Below are 17,948 nucleotides of genomic sequence, written 5' to 3'. Positions count from 1 at the left end.
TTCCTTACTACTGAAGAAAGGTAATGAAATGTTAACGAGATGCTGTACAACTGGCTGGGTGAAAACCCTCACTCCCAGTCATTCCCATAACGGCATCCAGACCAGCTGTCTTTCCATTCTCCATCCTCTTCACAGCTGCCCTCACTTCCTCCTTACCAATCCTCTGCATTTCCTGATTCACTAACTGTCCTCCCCTCTCTCTCCTTTTGTTCCTTAAAGTTCCTTTCATCTTATCAACACACTCGCACGCATATTAGTACATTACCATCTCTGCCCTTACACCATAACCTGCTGCACATCCTTTCCAGCTCAATCTTGATGTCTAGCTTAAGTGAAACTGGGACCGTTGTGGGGGGGCCACACAAACCACACGCAATTTGATTCTGCTCAATATATTTTCTCTTATAAACTGCTACTGGTAAGAGTAGATGTTTACAAGTGGGTAATAAAAATGTGAAACATGCATAGTGAAAATGCCAGAATTAATCAGCATTGCCAAAAACAACTATGAAGAAAATGTGCACTGACACAAACAAGAGAAAAAGAATACATTGAAAAAGAGTAGAACACAAACAAACAAACAAACAAACATTTGTACATATTTGTAGAGTTTGCATTCAATTAAAACTGGGTGTGAGTTTCATGTGGTTGAACCCAATGCGTGGATATGGGGATCTACATTATGTGGTTAGATGAGTCATCATTAAATAATAATAATATCAGTAATAATATTAAAAATATTGGTAATAATAACAATATAAGTAATAATACCACCGCCAGTACTATTTGTACCACTACTGATGGTAATGATAATACTAAGAAAAAGACAAAAAAAAAAATCAAATGAAGCTAAATAAAGATATGAATGAAAACATGAATTGAAATAATGATAAAAGAAAGATGAGAATTGGTAACAAAAAATATATAAGTTTCCTTTTTGTTAATTACGTCATCTGCTATTTCTCCGTTCCTTTTTTCTTGTCCATGGAGAGAAATGCGGTCTGTTTGGGACTTAAACGAGCGCAATAAAGTCGGGTTCAGTAAGAGAGGATCTGTATCTGTATTTGTTAAACTTCATCACTGAGGAATTTTAAGATCCAAAGAGAACCGAGACCTTATAAGCACATCTCCGTGTGCGTGGAAAGTCCTGACTTGAAGCGCACTACTGACACAGTAGGTGCCAGTAAGGAATCAAAAGTGCAACAACGTGCGTGTGATTGTGCGCTCGTGCCCTGATGACGTTACTGTGTAGTTACAACATCAACAATATGGTTCGGGGTGTTTTGGCACTGACTTACACAGCACCTCCCGGTGCAGAATAGGCATACAGCGTGGAAATCTAAGTTCCAGGTCTGGATTTATTTCCGTCATTTTATCCTGCATATTTATTTTTGTTTAAAAAAAAAACACGGAGAAGGTTTAGGACTACTATGAGCGCGAGGTAAGTGGGGAGGACTGGTTTGTCTACTTTTCAAATGAAAATGAAATGAAATACACAGAAAGTTGTTCGCCCTCTGATCATACAATAAGTGCGTTTTCTGAACCAGGTCCTCAGACCGTGTCTGACCCGATGGCACAGAAACCGTCCGAAAGCATGCAGTGCACGGACAGGCTGAGCTCCTCGACTGTTAACCACGTAATAATAGAGTTCGTGATGTACTGCGGGAGAGCGGTGTTCATCTGCTACCCTGTGTATCTGTTAGGCTATCTGGGCATCAACATCAGCTGGGTATTGCTGTGCGTGTTTATGCTCACCTACTGGAAGAAAAATCGCCAATGGAAAGTCGCCCGGATCACATCAGCCATCGACTTAGTGGACAATGAAAAACGCGCGATCAAAACCGAGCTGAGAAGTGCCTTACCGATGGCATCCTGGGTATGTTCTGTTTTTCTGTTACAGCCTAAACTTCTGAGGGAGGTTTTTAATCACCACACCTCTTCGTCTTCCACCAACGCCGTCATGCATGACACTGTGACACATCAACTTTTAACTTTAATGTCCAAAAGTTGATTCTGTTCATCTGGACGAAGCGTTTTGTGGGAGAAACGTTTCACTTGGATGAGTGACGAAACGTTTCTCCCACAAAACGCTTCGTCCAGATGAACAGAATCAACTTTTGGAGATTGACTTACCTGGATGATTGAGCATGCATCAAGATTTTAACTTTAATGCTTTTCCCCCAAAGGTGCAATTCTCTGATGTAGAGAAGGTTCACTGGCTTAACAAGGTACAGTATTCAAACATTTTTCACATGTTAAGAGTGATATTATCTATTAAGTCCTTTTTTTTTAAACAGGTTCTCTCGGTGAGATTGAAATCTCTTTTTCAAGAAAGATACCAAGACTAAAAACAGGTGCAAGAGTAGTTGCAGATGCACAAATACAACAATTTAAAATTTTCACATTATGCACTGTGATACACAGAATTTAATTCAAATTAATTCAATTCAATTTTATTTATACAGCGTCATATCACAACAACAGTCACCTCAAGGTGCTTTATATTGTTAATTAGACCCGACAATAATGCATACAGACAACATATGACTCACTGAGCAAGCACTTTGGAAACAGTGTGAAGGAAAAACTCCCATTAGAGACCTTAAGGTGGATATAGATGCACTCATAAAACAATAGCACCATAATCAAGTGAAGACAAAATTGTGGGTTGTGCAATGATCTTGCAGCTTATGAATGAGATTTAAAAAAAAAAAACTATATAAAAACCAGATCTTCATCTTTTTTCTTTTTCTTTTTGTAGAAAAGTCTCTTTATCATCCAGCCAGAGTCTCAAGTATCTATAACAATCAACTGTTTCAGCTTTACAACCATAAAAGGTTTGAATATGGACTGTAGGGTGATTCAGTAAGAAGGACTAGATGCTACAATCCCTGATAATGCACTGCTTTAGATGGAGAGACTCTTGAGGGATGGCTGTTATGAGGAAAGGCAGCCCAGAAACTTTGTCAGCAGCACGCATCGTTGTGTGACTTTTACCCAGGCTAATCTGACATTTTCCTTCCTTGGTTAGGTTTAAGGATTAGAGATCTGATCTAGCTTATGATTTTAAAATTTAGGACAAATTGGATTCATCGGGTATTTCGGCCATCATCACTAGACACCCTCATCCAAGGAGGCCCTGCCAGGGTTGATCAGGCCCTGGAGTGTGTCACTGGTTTATGTTAACTTGTTATTTCTCTTCTTCTTTCTTCTGTTTAGTTTCCCACAGTTTATTTTCTATCTATTCACTGCAACTGAGAAATAATACTTACCTCTTTTATGGAGCCTAACTTCTTGAAAGGGATAGAAAAGGCGATAGAGAGAAGTAAGACAAAAACAGGGGGCGCCTGATCTGGCGTCCCACACCTCCCTGCCGGATCGGGCTGTACTGGATACCTTTAGGTGACCTCATTAAGATCAAGTAGAATCCCGCCCATGTTTGTAATGTTTCGTTCTTTTGATGCATTTTTAGGCTAATTTATGACAATTGTCATCTTTATTTTGACACAAACATTGGAAGAAAGATGGAAAATGTGGGAGAGAGAACATGTAGGCACACTGCAGCCATTCCAACAGTGGATCTGCTGCTTATGTCATATGGAACCTAACAACATGCACCAAATAATGATTTTTAACAGATTTAAAGAAAAATCTGTTAGTTTCATATAAATGCAAAATTATGGCATGTTAAAAATCAGTCAAAAAGAAAAAAAATGGAGTCATTGTTGATTAGTTTATTCAACAGTTTAGTTAGACCTAACCAGAACTTGGCACCACTTATTTTTAAAATGTACTGTGCTGCATGTAATGAGAGTCAGAACTACCTTACTTGTCCCATATTTGGGGGGTGTGAAGTGGTAGCACCATGACTCCTGGTTTGAACCTTTTGTCGTTCTATGTGGCGTTTACATGCTCACCCTGTTCCATGCATGTTCAGTTAATTGGTGATTTAATTGGCACTGAAAGTATGTCCAAATAAGCCCACATCAAATATCATAAAATCTGGTATCCAATACATCAGTATTAGTCTGTAAATATTGAATCAGCTACACTTAGGTCCATTAAATCTTGGACAATGATAAGTTTTACTACTGTAACTTGCACTCTCCACTTTCTGCTGTGACACAACAAATTTCCTACGTATGGGACTAATAAAGGTTTCTCTTCTCTTCTTTTTAAAAAAATAATTTTTCGTCTGTATTTCGCAACAGTGGATTTGAAATCAAACAGTCAATATATGATAGAAGTGCTGACTTCCAGCTTTACTTTAAAGTATAGTATTTTCAGCTCACCTTGCAGATGAGTTTGTGCAGTGATGAGGTGTCTGTCATCTGTCCTTCCATCCACAATTCCCAGGAATCATTCCTACCAGATTACTGATCAGAGTTTATGGTCACCTAATGAACTTATGGGAGTTCCTAAAACATGCTGATGCATGTGAATAAGGACTTTATGAGACTAAAACAAAACAAAACAAAAACCTTTCAGAGAAAGAGAGAGACAGAAAGAGCAAAAACCTGCAGCCAAATTAACAATCTGGTATATTCTTACAAAGATTCAATGCCCTAGCCAGCTCAGCAACACCAAAAGCAAAGAAAGACCACAGAAGACAACTAAAGTGCATTATAACACAATTGTTTCCATGGTTAAGAAAAACTTCACTGCATCTAACCAGGCCAAGAACACTCTTAAAGAGGTAGATCTATCATTCACAGAGCAAAAAATCAAATGGACAATTACCCAAAGTATAGTGTAAGAGTTTCGCAGGGCAATAATGGATATTCTTCAATGGCCAAGTCAGCTACCTGTGCTCAACCCAACACAGCATTCTGAATGCAGTGACACAGACAAGCAGCAACTTGTTTTTTGGAATGTATGTGGTATTTGTTTTCAGGCAGAAACAAAACAAAAGTTCTCCTCATACAGGAAATGTTATAGATTTTAATTGTACCCAGGTCCCTATTCATGGACATAATTGACACAAAAAGAAAGAGTTCATAGAAACAAATGATTTTCTTTGTACAACTCCTTTTTTACTTTGTTAAACAGAAAAAGCAAGCTCCTTATAGAAGAAAAAACAGGACAAAAATTGGAATGTGCTATTGAAGGAAAAGTAAAAAAAACTAACAGACAGACACATAACAAACCCAAGCCAACAACCATGGGGAGAATTACAGAATATTTTATGTAAGAACACAACCTAGAAATAACAATTTCAAAGAAAATAATAAATCAAGCAAATTCCTAGCAAATCAACTCCAGCGTAACAAAGGAAAGTCACTCACAGTCAGACATTCAGCTGGGCAATACACACAACAGGACATTAATAATACCTTTTATAGTCCAGCCATTCGCTTCCGCTTATCCTTTTCAGGGTTGCAGGCAGCACTGGAGCCTATCCCAGCTGTCATAGGGCGGGAGGCGGCGTACGCCCCTGGACAGGTCGTCAGTCTGTCGCAGGACTAACACACAGAGAGAGACAACCATTTGCATTCACACCTATGGGCAATATAGATTAATCAATTAACCTATCCCCACAAACTGCATGTCTTTGGACAATGGGAAGAAGCCAGAGTACCCGGAGGGAACCCACGCAAACATGGGGAGAACATGCCAACTCCACACAGAATGACCCCAGCCTGATGGAGGAACTGAACTCAGGACCTTCTTGCTGTGCGGCAACAGTGGTATCCACCCTGCCACCGTGCTGCCAGATAACTTTTATGCCTTTATATACCTTTTGTAGCTATTACTGTGATTTCTATTCTGCTGAAAATAAACACAATCCAGAAGATATTCGGTTATTCCTCTATAACACGAACTGGTTAAGGCCCTGCTGATCTAGAGTACACAAAACCTACACCTTGATGCAAAGCATGAGGACAGAAGGTCAAAGTCAGAGATAGATTAGCTGAAAGCAACACGGAGACTGCAGGAAGTGCAAACTATATTAAATAATTACTAACAAAATTATTTTACAACTAAATTGTAATTTTAGAAAGCTAAACAAAGCATTTGATACATTAAGCCTTTTAGTGTTAATCTCAGTTAACGTTGTGAGTACATTTCAGTTTGCTATTCTGAATCAAGTGTTCACATGTTTTTTTGGTCATGTGTTGTCAGGTGTTGAAGCAGGCGTGGCCTTTTTTTGGGACGTACATGGAGAAGCTACTTAGAGAAAACATCCAGCAGTCCATCAGGTTCTCCAGTCCTTCACTGAAAACTTTTACTTTTACCAAAATCCACTTTGGGCGCATTGTGAGTGTCTTTGATTTGTGCAGTTCTGAAAAGGAACTGGGTCTGTCATGGTCCTGTGGCTGCTACCCAGCATTTTGAGCTTTTTGCACTTTGAAGTTTTGTTTAGTTTAATTATTTATTTAATTCCTGGCTTATTTAGTGTTTACATTTACTTCATTCATTCTGTGTTCTGTGTGTTTTGTTTTGTTCCTAGTTCTCAGTTGCTTTAGAGTTTAGTTCTTCCCTCAATGTCACTTCCTGTTGCGTTGAGTCTCCTTCATTTTCATTTGTGTGTTTTCCCTGTTAAGGTTTGCTTTTCCTGCTTCATTTTGGGAGTTGGTTGCTTGTAGCACGCTTCGTTCCACTGTGTGTGTATATATATATATATATATATATATATATATATATATATATATATATATATATATATATATATATATATATATATATATATATATATATATATATATATATAGTTTCTGTCTCCCCTTGTCAGCACTTCTGTTCACCTTTCTCAGTGTTCCATAGCCCTAGTATGTTTCCAAGTTTGTTGTTTTTCAGCAACTTTTCAGTTATACTGTGGTACCTTATTCTTTGCTTCTTTTCTGAAATCTGTCAACGATCTAATCAATGACTCGTGTTCAGTCTGCACTCGGGTCTTCATCTCCCTACACATTACAGGGTGACTGTAATGGAAATAAAAACAGAACGCAATGCAAATCTCATAAATCTGTATTTCATTCACAACAGAACACAAAATATGTCAAATATTTCAAGTGAGAAAATACATAATTTAAAGAAAAATGTTAGCTCATTTTGAATGTGATAGCAGCAACACGTCTCAGAAAAGTTGGGATGCAGTCACGTTTACCACTCTTCTTTCTGCTTCTGATGTTTTTAGTTGGTGAAAGTTCTTCTACTGCAGGCAATCCATGTTTTTGCAGTCCATCATTACTTCTTAGAAACTCTCTCTTTCTAAGATGCTCCAAACCTTTTTAAGACATGGAGTTCAAAATGAACTATGAGTATTTTTTTTCTTAAAATGGTCCATTTTCTCAGTTCTACTGTGAATAAATTATAGGTCTGTGGGATTTGCAAATTTTGCATTTTGCTTTTATTTACATTTTAAATCGAGTTTGTATTTGTTCTCCTGGAAATCCACCCTAATATCCAGTGACATTTATTCATTGGAAATGCGTTGGAGGTGATGTGTTGTGGCTGAATGGTTTTCTTTAAATGCTTCTTTATTTTCAGCCTCTCAAGATCACTGGAATAAGAGCATACACACATGAAGTGGAACATAGGGAAGTGATTCTGGACATGAACATAAGGTCGGTCAAATACATTTTTTTTTTTACTTTAAATTCTAAGTCGTGTGCAGGATGTTTTCTCTTGCCATCATTTATGTCTGACCAGCTCAGTTTACTCTGCAGTTATGACGGTGATGTGGACATTCGTGCTGACATGAACTCAGCAATGACAGCTGGTGTGAAAGGCGTTAAAGTGAGCATCTCATTTTCCTGTTTTCTCTCCATCATCTGTATCATATGTTTACTATTCTTGTAAAACTTTCACTGAATCTTCCAGCTCCAGGGGATGATGAGAGTTATTTTAGAGCCTCTTATTGGTCAAACACCGCTGGTGGGAGGAGTCACTTTTTTCTTCATTCGCCGCCCTGTAAGTGGCCACAGATTTTCTCAGTGTGGAGTTGTGAGAAGTGTAGTTGTGTGTTTAATATTATCGAAAGCGCTCTTTTTTTCAGACATTAAAAATAAACTGGACTGGCATGACAAACCTTTTGAGCAGCCCCGCCTTTAGGTCAGAGAATCTTTAAAAAAAGAATCCTATTATTACCGATTCATCCAGAATTTTTGATGTTTGCTTGTCTCACTCCATCTTTCACTTTACAGTTCACTGTCAGAGGAGACCATCATGAACATCATTGCTTCTTTTATAGTGTTGCCCAACCGCATGTGTATTCCCCTCATAGACCAGGTCAAAATGGACCAAATGAGGTTTCCACTTCCTCGTGTAAGTACCATCACATTTCCAATTCACACATTTAGCTTCGCCTTATAACCAGCAGCTACTTGGATTTTTTTTATAAGCACAGTGAATTTTAAGATTAAAAAAATATGTTAACTATTTGCTCTTTAAACCTATTTTTACCTTTACTTGTTACCTATACAAAGACACTATCATTCATATGAATCTCGTGTTTTTTCCTCATAGGGGGTGGTGAGGGTCCACTTGCTGGAAGCCAGGGACCTGCTGGCTATGGACACATACGTGATGGGTTTAGTGAAAGGCAAATCAGACCCCTATGCCACACTCAGAGTGGGCAACATACACTTCAAAAGCAAGACTGTGAAAAAGAATCTACATCCAAGATGGAATGAAGTGTATGAGGTAGGCTAACACGAACTCCCCCACACAAAATTCAAACACATGACTGTATTTCATACCCTGTAATGCTGGGTGTGTCACTCATCTTCGGTTTTACTTGTTTCATTGTATTGTTGTACAGCATCAGTATCTAATATTCCATTTTCTGCATGTAACCTTGTCATCTTAGTGCTTTTAAAAACTTCCTCGCTTTTTTTATCTGTGCAGTTTGTTGTCCACGAGGCTCCTGGCCAAGAGCTAGAAGTGGAGCTGTATGATGAAGATGTAGATAAAGATGATTTCCTTGGAAGGTATGTCGTACAGTTTTGAGTTATGATGATGTTTTTCTTGGCTTTTCCTTATCTCATCATGCAGGCTGCAGTCCTCGTGCAGAGTCAGTTATGCCTCAGTAAAATTCTAAGAAAAGCCCTTCTCAAAGTTCCTGGCATCAGTGGATTCTTACCTATGAAGAGCTTATAAAAAATCTAACTAATATTGACATTAACAATGTGATTTGTATTTTACATTGGCTGTCTGCTTTAGCTATAAGCTCGATTTGGGAGAAGTGAAGAGAGAGAAACAAATGGATCAGGTGAGATCTTTTACCCTGAAGAGCTGACAAATGAAAAATGTATCTAAAATCAGGGTTAATGGAATTGAAACTGAAAGAGTGTACGAAAATAAATTTCTTGGAGTGATAACTGATGATAAGCTTAGCTGGAAGTCTCATATAAACCACGTGAAAGCAAACATTTCAAAAACCATTGCTATTCTCTACAAAACAAAGCATGTCCTGAACAAGAAATCATTATACACACTTTATTGTTCTCTGTTGCTTCCATATGACTTATTGTCTTGAGACATGGGGTAATGCATATAAACAAATACTCTTCCTATTTCCGAGTTACAAAAAAGAGCTATAAGAATTATAAATCAATCGAACTATATAGAACTAACTAACATTTTGTTTATTAATCTGAATACCCTGAAATTTTATAATTTAGTTGAATATAAAATGGCACAGATAAAGCACAAAACAACTTGCTTTGCCACAGTACCCAGAAGCTACTTAAAGTCAGAGAGAGTCAATATGACTTAAGGGGAACAGATTTCTTAAAAAAAACAAGATAAGGACGAACATAAAGCAGAGATGTGCTTCTGTTAGAGGAGTTAACCTGTGGAATAGTTATCACAGTGATTTAAAACGGTGGAGTTCATTTTCCTTGTTTAAAGACATGTTTAAAAATAGAGTATTAGAAAAATATATAAATCAAGAGTGAAAAGAGCAATAATAATAATACTGAAACTCTTGTTTTCTTTGTTTTGTTTTACTCTTTGCTTCGAGCCGTATGTACATGAGCTGCATGCTAAAAGATCTTCTGTTAAAAGGGTTGGCGTAATAAGCATGTGCTTCAGCCAATACCTTTTGATTAGCCTTGTCTCGTGCTTTCTTACTTTGTGGTAGATCTTTTTTCTGCATTCACTGAGATATTTGAATGCTAATCAATAAATCAATATTCAATAGATTAATCTTCATAACACAACATTTCTGCACCACAGTGCACTGTTTCATATAAAATGCATGTGCTACCATTTTTCCTGGTTTTCTATTTGCACTAAAGCCATTCAAACATCCTCTTACTCTTGCAGTGGTTTCCTTTGGAGGATGTGCCACACGGTGAAGTTCATCTTAAGCTCCAGTGGTTTTCCCTTCAGACTGACACCAGCCTACTGCAGGAGGTACAGCAGCCCACTATTTCTTCAAAATAACATTCGAATTTGTATATTTCACTTTGAACTAAAAGCAGCAGCTGTATGTGTGTCAGTGTCCAACTGCTGTGGAAATCACATTTCTTTCCTCTCACAACATTTTCTCCCAGTCCAATGACAACTTTGCCTGTGCCATACTTGCGGTGTATCTGGACAATGCCACAGATCTACCTGTAAGCACCTTCTGTTGATAAGTAGTATTGTTCTTGTTGTTGTCATGCAAATGTTCTCAGCTGTATTTTTGTCCTGCTCAGACCTCAGACCACCAGAGGCTCAGGAAGAACTCAAAAGAAGCGCAGGTAAGACGACAGCTTTTCTAGCATTAATGCATCAGGCTGTGTCCTTGTTTTTCTTGTTGCAATTTGTTTTAATGCCAAATTTATACAGATATTTGGATCAAATGTGCAATATTAGCTCTAATAATAGAGACAGCAAAGCAAGTCCTTCACTATCACTTGTTTTGATCACGTTGAGGACCCTTATGTCTTTCTGTCCTAAACATGTTTATAAAAATATCCGTGATTTTGGGGGTTATTGGGAGCCCAAAGCTTATTGAGTTTGCCAGTGAGAGTATGTTTTCTTTTACAATAATAGATGAGCATATTGAAACAAAAGCTTTGTTTTACTTTTATTTAATTCATTTCAATGTCCTGCAGCTGATAGTGCTTTTGTGTATTGATGCCAAAACACCATATCAGTCAGGTCATCTGCTTTCTGTAGCTGTTCTAGATGTGCCTGTGCGTGTTCAGAGGTGGTCTTTCCAGTTTGTCTGGCGCATGCCTGTAATTGTATATGCCTGTTATTGCCAGCTGCTCTTCATCTAACTCCTTGAACCAAGACATGTTCAGATTAAATTTCCCAGCCTTAAGAAACATGCAGGAAGGAAACTTAGAACATGGAGGAAACAAAAGGAAAAAAAAATTAAGGTTCTACTTTCACAGATTTCATAATTGATATGAATTCCATTCATTTGGTATTTTAGATAATTATAAACCAACTGGTAGAATTATTGAGGATTTTTTTTTTTAAATAACAAAACTCTTTTGCTCTTTTCTCAATTCAAGGTTTCCTAATTTCATTAGTACTGTCCTCTGCTGGTTATAATGTGAAAATGCAGGATAAAAATAAACTGAAAACTTAATTTCTTATCTTTATGCATCATTATTTGGAAGTGTAAAGATGCAGGTTGGCCATTAGTATTTTTTTCGGCTTCAGTAATGATTGTCAGGATAAATGTTTTTCTTCTTCCTCGTCTTAGTTGGTGGTGTGGTTTATTACAGAGTTGAATAAAGAACGTTGCAGTTTATTGTTGGAAGACTCCCAATTTTGGTTTTGTACAAGCCAAATAATATTTTTATGAAAGGAGTGTCAAAAGAATGCTACCAGAGAATCCAGGTGAAAAATGAAATAGTAAAGTAGTTGCAATTATATGTTTATATAATCCCACTCAAACTCATACATACATTTGATAAATGACATTTACAAATCCATAGAGACACCGTGAACCATTCTCCTAATGAGGACTTCATCCTGAGTGTTCGCAGGATTCCTCGGTCACTGTATTAATTAAACACTGCTTACAATTGGTTATGCAGCAATCACATTTACTATAATTATTCTTTGTTTCCTGTAAAAAAGCTGACTTGTTACCTCCCTTTTGTGCCTACCTTTAAGGATTTGTGGGTAAATATAATTACACAGTAATTTCAAATAAAATTCTGTGAAATTCCATTTAATTACATGGGACTTGGTCTTTGTCTTACCAAAAATTTGAACGTCGATTTCCTGCAGAATCAACTACATTTAAAATATGAGTATAAACAACCAGATAAACTAGTTCTTCAAAACACATTTAAAGTCAATATAAAAATCCAAAATATTCACCCGGTTATAGGAAAAAGCTCACGGAGATCTCACAAAGCACACAGAATTCATCACATAATTATGACAAAATTCACACAAAAAAAAGGAAAAAAAAATGGAACAGATGTAAACTGCTACCTAACCTGGTTTGCAGAGGTTTACAATTATAAGGCAGGTTATATGTTTTTTTATATTGACACTGACTGAAAGAAACAGATCCACTTGACCGTATTGGAATTGGAATAGAGCTCTACGGATGTTCTGACCAGGTCATTGTTTTGCTTTGTTTTCAGATCACAAAGAGAGCAGCCTTTCCCAACAGCTTTGTTGAATTTTCCATTGACAGCAATGTTCAGAAAAGCAAGGTATTGCTCTCACTTTACCATAAAAACACATAACTTTCCCCTATGATATCAAATATGATCATTAAAGCTGTTATTATAGCTGTATGGGCACTTGCTTTAAATGGTAGTGCTTCACCTTTTTTCATTAAGTTACAATTTGTTATGAATGAAAAAGATCACTTTTATGATATTTACAGATTTTAGACCATTTCCGCTACCAGGAAGATCAAAACTGAGGTCAGAGTAGAGGTCTACAGATCAAATGGAGATATCAATTCATTTGAAATTTGATAAAAGCCTAAATTCAATAAAACTGAAGAATAGTTTGGGATGAGAACCCATCTGAAAATGAGCACCTACCTGCATTTTTGGCAAAATTCAAGTCTTAAAATCAATTTTTGTCATTTCTGGTTTCAAATAAGAACGTGTGTCACTTACCTACCAACAGTTTTAAGCAACATTTTTAGGTTTAGTGATCCAAAATAAATACATTTTGACTGCATTTTATCTGGAAGAATTTTGACTCTAGATCAGTGAAACTATTATAAAGTCCGTCGAAAAAAATACTGCAGTTACAAACGCAAAGCACAGTAACTGTGTCATCTTTTTGCAGTGAATAACTTGAATTACTACTGATGCACTGTTTCTCCAGGTTGTGTATGCTTCCAAAGACCCGGTGTGGGAGGAGGGCTTCACCTTCTTTGTGCGTGACGTCAACACGCAGCAGCTCTTTGTTCAGGTTTGTTTTTTAATCCAGAACAAATTGCTGTCAAAAACAACCATTTGGAAAGTATTGTTTTTAAAAACTTGACTATAATCACTGCTGCTAATAAAAAAAAAATATAGTGCTATATTTATCATGTTCCCATTTAATTGTCCAATTTTGACTCAGAATGAAACTTTTACTACAATTGACACAAATGATTCTGAAGCATATTCTGAACCCAGACCTCTTTCAGTCTGTCTGATCTCTTCATGAGGTTAATGTAATTTGTGTTTTTTTAAATATTTTTTTTGTTCATGTGTGGTTCAGGTCAAAGAGCCTGAGAAGAAGAATCACCTCGGTGTTCTCAACCTGCCCCTTAGTCGCCTCCTCAACACCTCGGTCCTGACTCTAGACCAGTACTTCCTGCTAGAGCACTCTGGAGCAAACAGCCAGATCAAACTGAAGGCCACGCTCAGGGTGGGCATGCACACACACACACACATCCATCTGTCTTCCTGTACAAAACAAATGTTCTCTGTTGGTTTTCTCATTGTCTTATTCACCTCTGTCATAAGTAGCATTGCTCATGTCTTCTATCTCACACAGATTCTTAATTTGGAAGAGCCTCCACCCAAGACTTTCATCAATCCTTCTTCAGAAGTCAAACAGCAACAGGCCAGAAAAGCAGGGAATACCTCAGTCTCCAGTCCCTCCGATGCTCCATCTTCCCCTCACACAGTTTCCTCCAACAATACCCCTGGTCCCTCAACTCCGAACCAAGAGACAGCTTCACCAAATCAAGGTTATTTAGCTCAAGGCCGTGGCTCCTTCCAGGCATCTAAGAAAAGGAAATCATCTGCGATTGTGCGCCGGCTGACCTCTCACAGCCTGCTGTCGCAGAACTCCATCACTTCATCCAGTTTTGACCCCTCGGATGAATTCGTATTTCCAGAGTGAGACTTTGTTCTCTGCGTGTCCTTTAATGTCAACTTCTAACCTTTCCAAAGATATCCTGAACTGAGCTGGATGCTGCATTTTCAAAAAAGTATAAAAATGAAACTGACCTTTGCAATTTTTTCTCTTTAGAGCCATTAGGAATCATCAGGGTTCATTTGGAGAGATTGAGCTAAATGTACGCTATGCAACCCTGAAACATAAGCTTATAGTCTTTATAATCAGATGCAGGTATGTCACAAAAATCTGTCCTCATTACCATTTAAGTTATTAAAAGGCTTTAATTAAAATATACAGAAACAGTTCTCCTAAATACCGTGGCCTCTCCCACACAGGAACTTGTTGCCCTGCAGTGAGCACGGCACAGACTCTTATGTCCGCCTGTATCTCCTCCCCGACCAAACCTGGAAGCATCGTAAGAAGACGCATGTCAAGAAGAGGATGATCAATCCCGTCTTCAATGAAAAGTAAGTCTAATACGCTCATTCACCATTTGTTTGTTGTAAAGGAATAATTTATATTTTTATACTTTGTAGTTTGTGTGTCTTTAAAGCAGACACTGAGATGGTGTCACTTTCTTTACCTGCTTTCATCACAGGTTTGAGTTTGATGTGTTACTTCAAGAGGCACAAGCTAGGAAGTTGGATGTGTCTGTGAAAAACAACAGCATTTTGGTCTCTCAAGAGAGAAAGGACATAGGTTCGGTATGTTAAGCTCATTTTGAAGCTGAACTACTCATTTGGTATTGATGTCTTAAAATATATAAAAAAATATAAAACTATATGGAACAATATTTATACATGTACATTTTTTTTCTTATACATATTTATGCTGACATTTGCTTTTTATTAAAAAAATCCTAAACATATATTGCATGGTTTATGAAAATATAACTTGAAAACTATTTTTTAAATATTTTTAAATAACAAGTACTGCTATCATAACAATTGTAACAAAAATAAGCAATATTTTTTGTGCTAATAACACTCATGCTGCTCCTGGTAAATTCTGCATTTTTCTTCCTGTCACAAGCTTCAAAGCCTTAAAAGCTTAAATCTCTCTAACTCAGCTAAACTGCTTTATGTGTTTACTCATTCTTCAGACAAATATGCGACCTCTCATTTTCCTACTTTTCTTCATTGTGGTTTAAATATTTATTTTATTTTCTTCATATGTGGCATAAATTGAAATCCTAGCTGCTTTCACTATCACACTTTTGCAGCTTGTTCCAGACAACTGATGGCAGTTCTGCTTCTTTCTGCAGGTAATAATAGATTTATCAGAAATCGATCTAGTCAAAGGCGTCACAGCGTGGTAAGGGGGCCAGTTTTCTCTTATTACAATTAGATTTATGTGACACTGAATGTGAATGTGCTGACTTTAAGTATCAATACTTCCTTCTTTTATTGTCTTGCGGTCATCAGTTTGTAAAGAAAATCCTCCCTGACCAGCTTAATTAAAGGAACAGTTTGAGGAAAATTCACATATTGACTTTCTTGCTGAGAGTTAGATAAGATTGATGGTTCTCTATTCCTCTGTCTTATCTGGTGGTAAATGAAGCTCAAGCCTGCAGCTCATTGACTTAGCACAAATAATGGAAACAGCTACAGCGGCTTTGTCCAGCAGTAATAAAATCTGCCTGCACCTTTGTTGCTGGGCACTTTTTAACTGGTTTCCTTTTTTCTATATAACTTCCTGGAACTTCCTTGCTGCTTTTATGGAAGTCTCACATTGTTTTTGTACCAATTACACAATTGTGAGGCATAAGAAGACAAATGTTTCTGTGTTTCTGTGTTTTAGTTCATTTAGCTGAAGTACAGATAAACTTGTGGTCAGATTACAGAGAACAATCACAATTCCAAAAATGTTAGGAAACTGTGTAAAACATAAATAAAAATTCAAAATGATTTGCAAATATATATAAACCCATAATAGAATATAGAATTTAAACATATGAAATGTTTAAACTGAGAAACCTTCAAGAAAGTATTACCTTATTTCAAATTTCATAGCTGTAACATGGTCCAGAAAAGTTGGGAGAGGGCAACAAAGGGATAGAAAAGTAAGTGAAACTGAAAAGAAACAAAATTTTTTGGCAACAGGTTATTAAAATATTGAAATATATAAAAAAAAAAACAAGTAAAGACTTGCAATCTAAGGGCTTACACATCTGGAAAGTCACTGTCACTGCTTTAGAGGAACTTATGCTCTCGTCCAGGTGATGCCTTTTTCAAGGAAAGGCCTTGCATATTTCAGCAAAACAATAATAAACTACACCTGTTAAAACAGGATGATCTCTTCAAATGGCAAATGTTTGTGTGCTTTTAAAAGACGAGTGTTAAACATGATTTGGAAACAGTTATGCTATGGTTCTTACGTAATAATGGTTCCAACCTGAACTCCTGGTGAAGTTGCATATTTGTTATTTTATCTGCACTTCTCCATTTTGTCCATTTTCAAATTTCACAAGTCTGATTCCAGTGAAACAAGATCAATTTTTCATGACTGTGACTCTGCGAGCCTCCTTGACATCTCAGTGGAAATGAATTCTTATTACTTTGTGCAATAGAGCCACCCAGTAACAGGAAAACTCATTTAACTTGCAGCAACAAATACACGTTTTGTAAAGAACTGGTTGACCAAATCTGGTTGTAGGGCATGGACCCTAAAAAAGCAGAGTATGCATGCTTATTTGATGCTTAATGATCTTATGAACATTTCATGCTTCTTTTCTCTGAAGGTATGATCTCACTCTGCCTGGGCTGAGGAACTCCATGTAGGAAGTGGAACAGAGAAATACTTCTGTGTGCTGTGATCTGATATAAGAAGTCAGTCTGGTTTCCAGACAGTCCTACTGAAGATCTTACTCGGAATAGAATAAACCTGAGAGCATTCTGATTCTCTTGTTTCCACATGTTTTCTGGATAAAAACCAGTGGTTGTTAATAATATAATTTCTAGGCATTAGAAAATATTCGTTTCTCTACAGAAACAAGGCAGTGTCTGTATTTTTAATGTTTTATCCGAGCCAAAGCTACCTTTGTAATTTTGTGTAAATAGTTTTTACAGTTTTTATGCAATATACTGAGGGGAATAAAAGAAATGTGTAGATGAGTCAATACAGGGCAAAAAATGTTTACACACTTTGATAAACACTGAAATGCACAAACTCATACTTAAAATATTTTACATGTCAGTTACCGATATAGGGAGAAGTACAGTATGCATTTTAAACCTAAAGACCTCAGACCAGCTACATTAATCTATTTTAAAAACTCACTCAGAGCCTTTATGAATAGCTTCAGTTGTCAGTTGAATAGTTCATAGCTCAGTTGGTATTTGGTAAATTGGTTTCAACAGGCATCAGAATATCAGAGTGACTCTATTATTAGACTGTCAAACATTGATGGTGGGATGGTAAAGACGTTGTCTTGACTAAAAGTTTAATGTTTTGTATTAATTATTGAGCACAGAACCAGTTTCAGGTTGTTGTTTTTGAGTTGATGTTTAAAGTGACTTTTATTTTTACTAATATTTATGGCAAATAAACATCGTCCAGTAAACACATGGTGTATTTGAAATAATTTCAATAAGTGTATGATCATAACAGATTTCTTCATCTTGATCTATCTTTGTGTATCTTTATTTTATACAACATCATTCATTCTTTGAATGTATTGAGGAAATAAG

The 17,948-nt window shown here is 36.9% G+C and overlaps 1 protein-coding gene and 1 long non-coding RNA gene across 5 annotated transcripts in view; one reads left to right on the top strand and one right to left on the bottom strand.

Moving 5' to 3' along the window:
• The window catches only part of LOC145421092 (uncharacterized), a 32,219-nt gene extending 30,325 nt beyond the window's left edge, over positions 1-1,894 (bottom strand). Inside the window, exon 1 of the long non-coding RNA XR_013902381.1 lies at positions 1,756-1,894. This is a non-coding gene — a long non-coding RNA (uncharacterized LOC145421092). The remainder of the gene's footprint in view (positions 1-1,755) is intronic.
• On the top strand, positions 1,151-17,821 carry LOC113007775 (extended synaptotagmin-3-like). Of its 4 annotated transcripts, none has more exons than XM_080290857.1 (24): positions 1,151-1,441; positions 1,548-1,876; positions 2,187-2,228; positions 6,124-6,258; positions 7,492-7,568; positions 7,671-7,740; positions 7,825-7,914; positions 8,000-8,055; positions 8,148-8,268; positions 8,470-8,646; positions 8,851-8,933; positions 9,166-9,214; positions 10,273-10,362; positions 10,503-10,565; positions 10,647-10,691; positions 12,549-12,620; positions 13,252-13,338; positions 13,633-13,782; positions 13,912-14,258; positions 14,392-14,490; positions 14,595-14,726; positions 14,858-14,963; positions 15,482-15,523; positions 17,000-17,821. In XM_080290857.1, the coding sequence occupies exons 2-23, from the start codon at positions 1,571-1,573 to the stop codon at positions 15,497-15,499; spliced, it is 2,415 nt and encodes an 804-aa protein (XP_080146983.1). In that variant the 5' UTR covers positions 1,151-1,441; positions 1,548-1,570; the 3' UTR covers positions 15,500-15,523; positions 17,000-17,821. The 4 variants fall into 4 exon arrangements, with proteins under 4 accessions (XP_080146983.1, XP_080146984.1, XP_080146982.1 ...); XM_080290856.1 differs by lacking the exon at positions 15,482-15,523 and adding an exon at positions 15,524-15,573 and having other exon boundaries at positions 1,157-1,441; XM_080290858.1 differs by lacking the exon at positions 15,482-15,523 and having other exon boundaries at positions 1,152-1,441.
• Positions 17,822-17,948: the final 127 nt, after the last annotated feature.

Source organism: Astatotilapia calliptera, chromosome 16 (genome assembly GCF_964374335.1).
Source record: "Astatotilapia calliptera chromosome 16, fAstCal68.1, whole genome shotgun sequence".
In the NCBI taxonomy this organism is placed as follows: Eukaryota; Metazoa; Chordata; class Actinopteri; order Cichliformes; family Cichlidae; genus Astatotilapia; species Astatotilapia calliptera.
Note: the sequence above shows the minus strand (reverse complement) of the source record. Positions and strands in the feature narration are given on the sequence as shown.

Coding starts and splice junctions, on each gene's coding strand:
- LOC113007775 (XM_080290856.1), top strand. CDS start 1,571: ATGGCACAGAAACCGTCCGAAAGCATGCAGTGCACGGACAGGCTGAGC. Junction 9,215..10,272: donor GAGAGAAACAAATGGATCAG/GTGAGATCTTTT, acceptor TTACTCTTGCAG/TGGTTTCCTTTGGAGGATGT. Junction 13,339..13,632: donor CGCAGCAGCTCTTTGTTCAG/GTTTGTTTTTTA, acceptor TGTGTGGTTCAG/GTCAAAGAGCCTGAGAAGAA.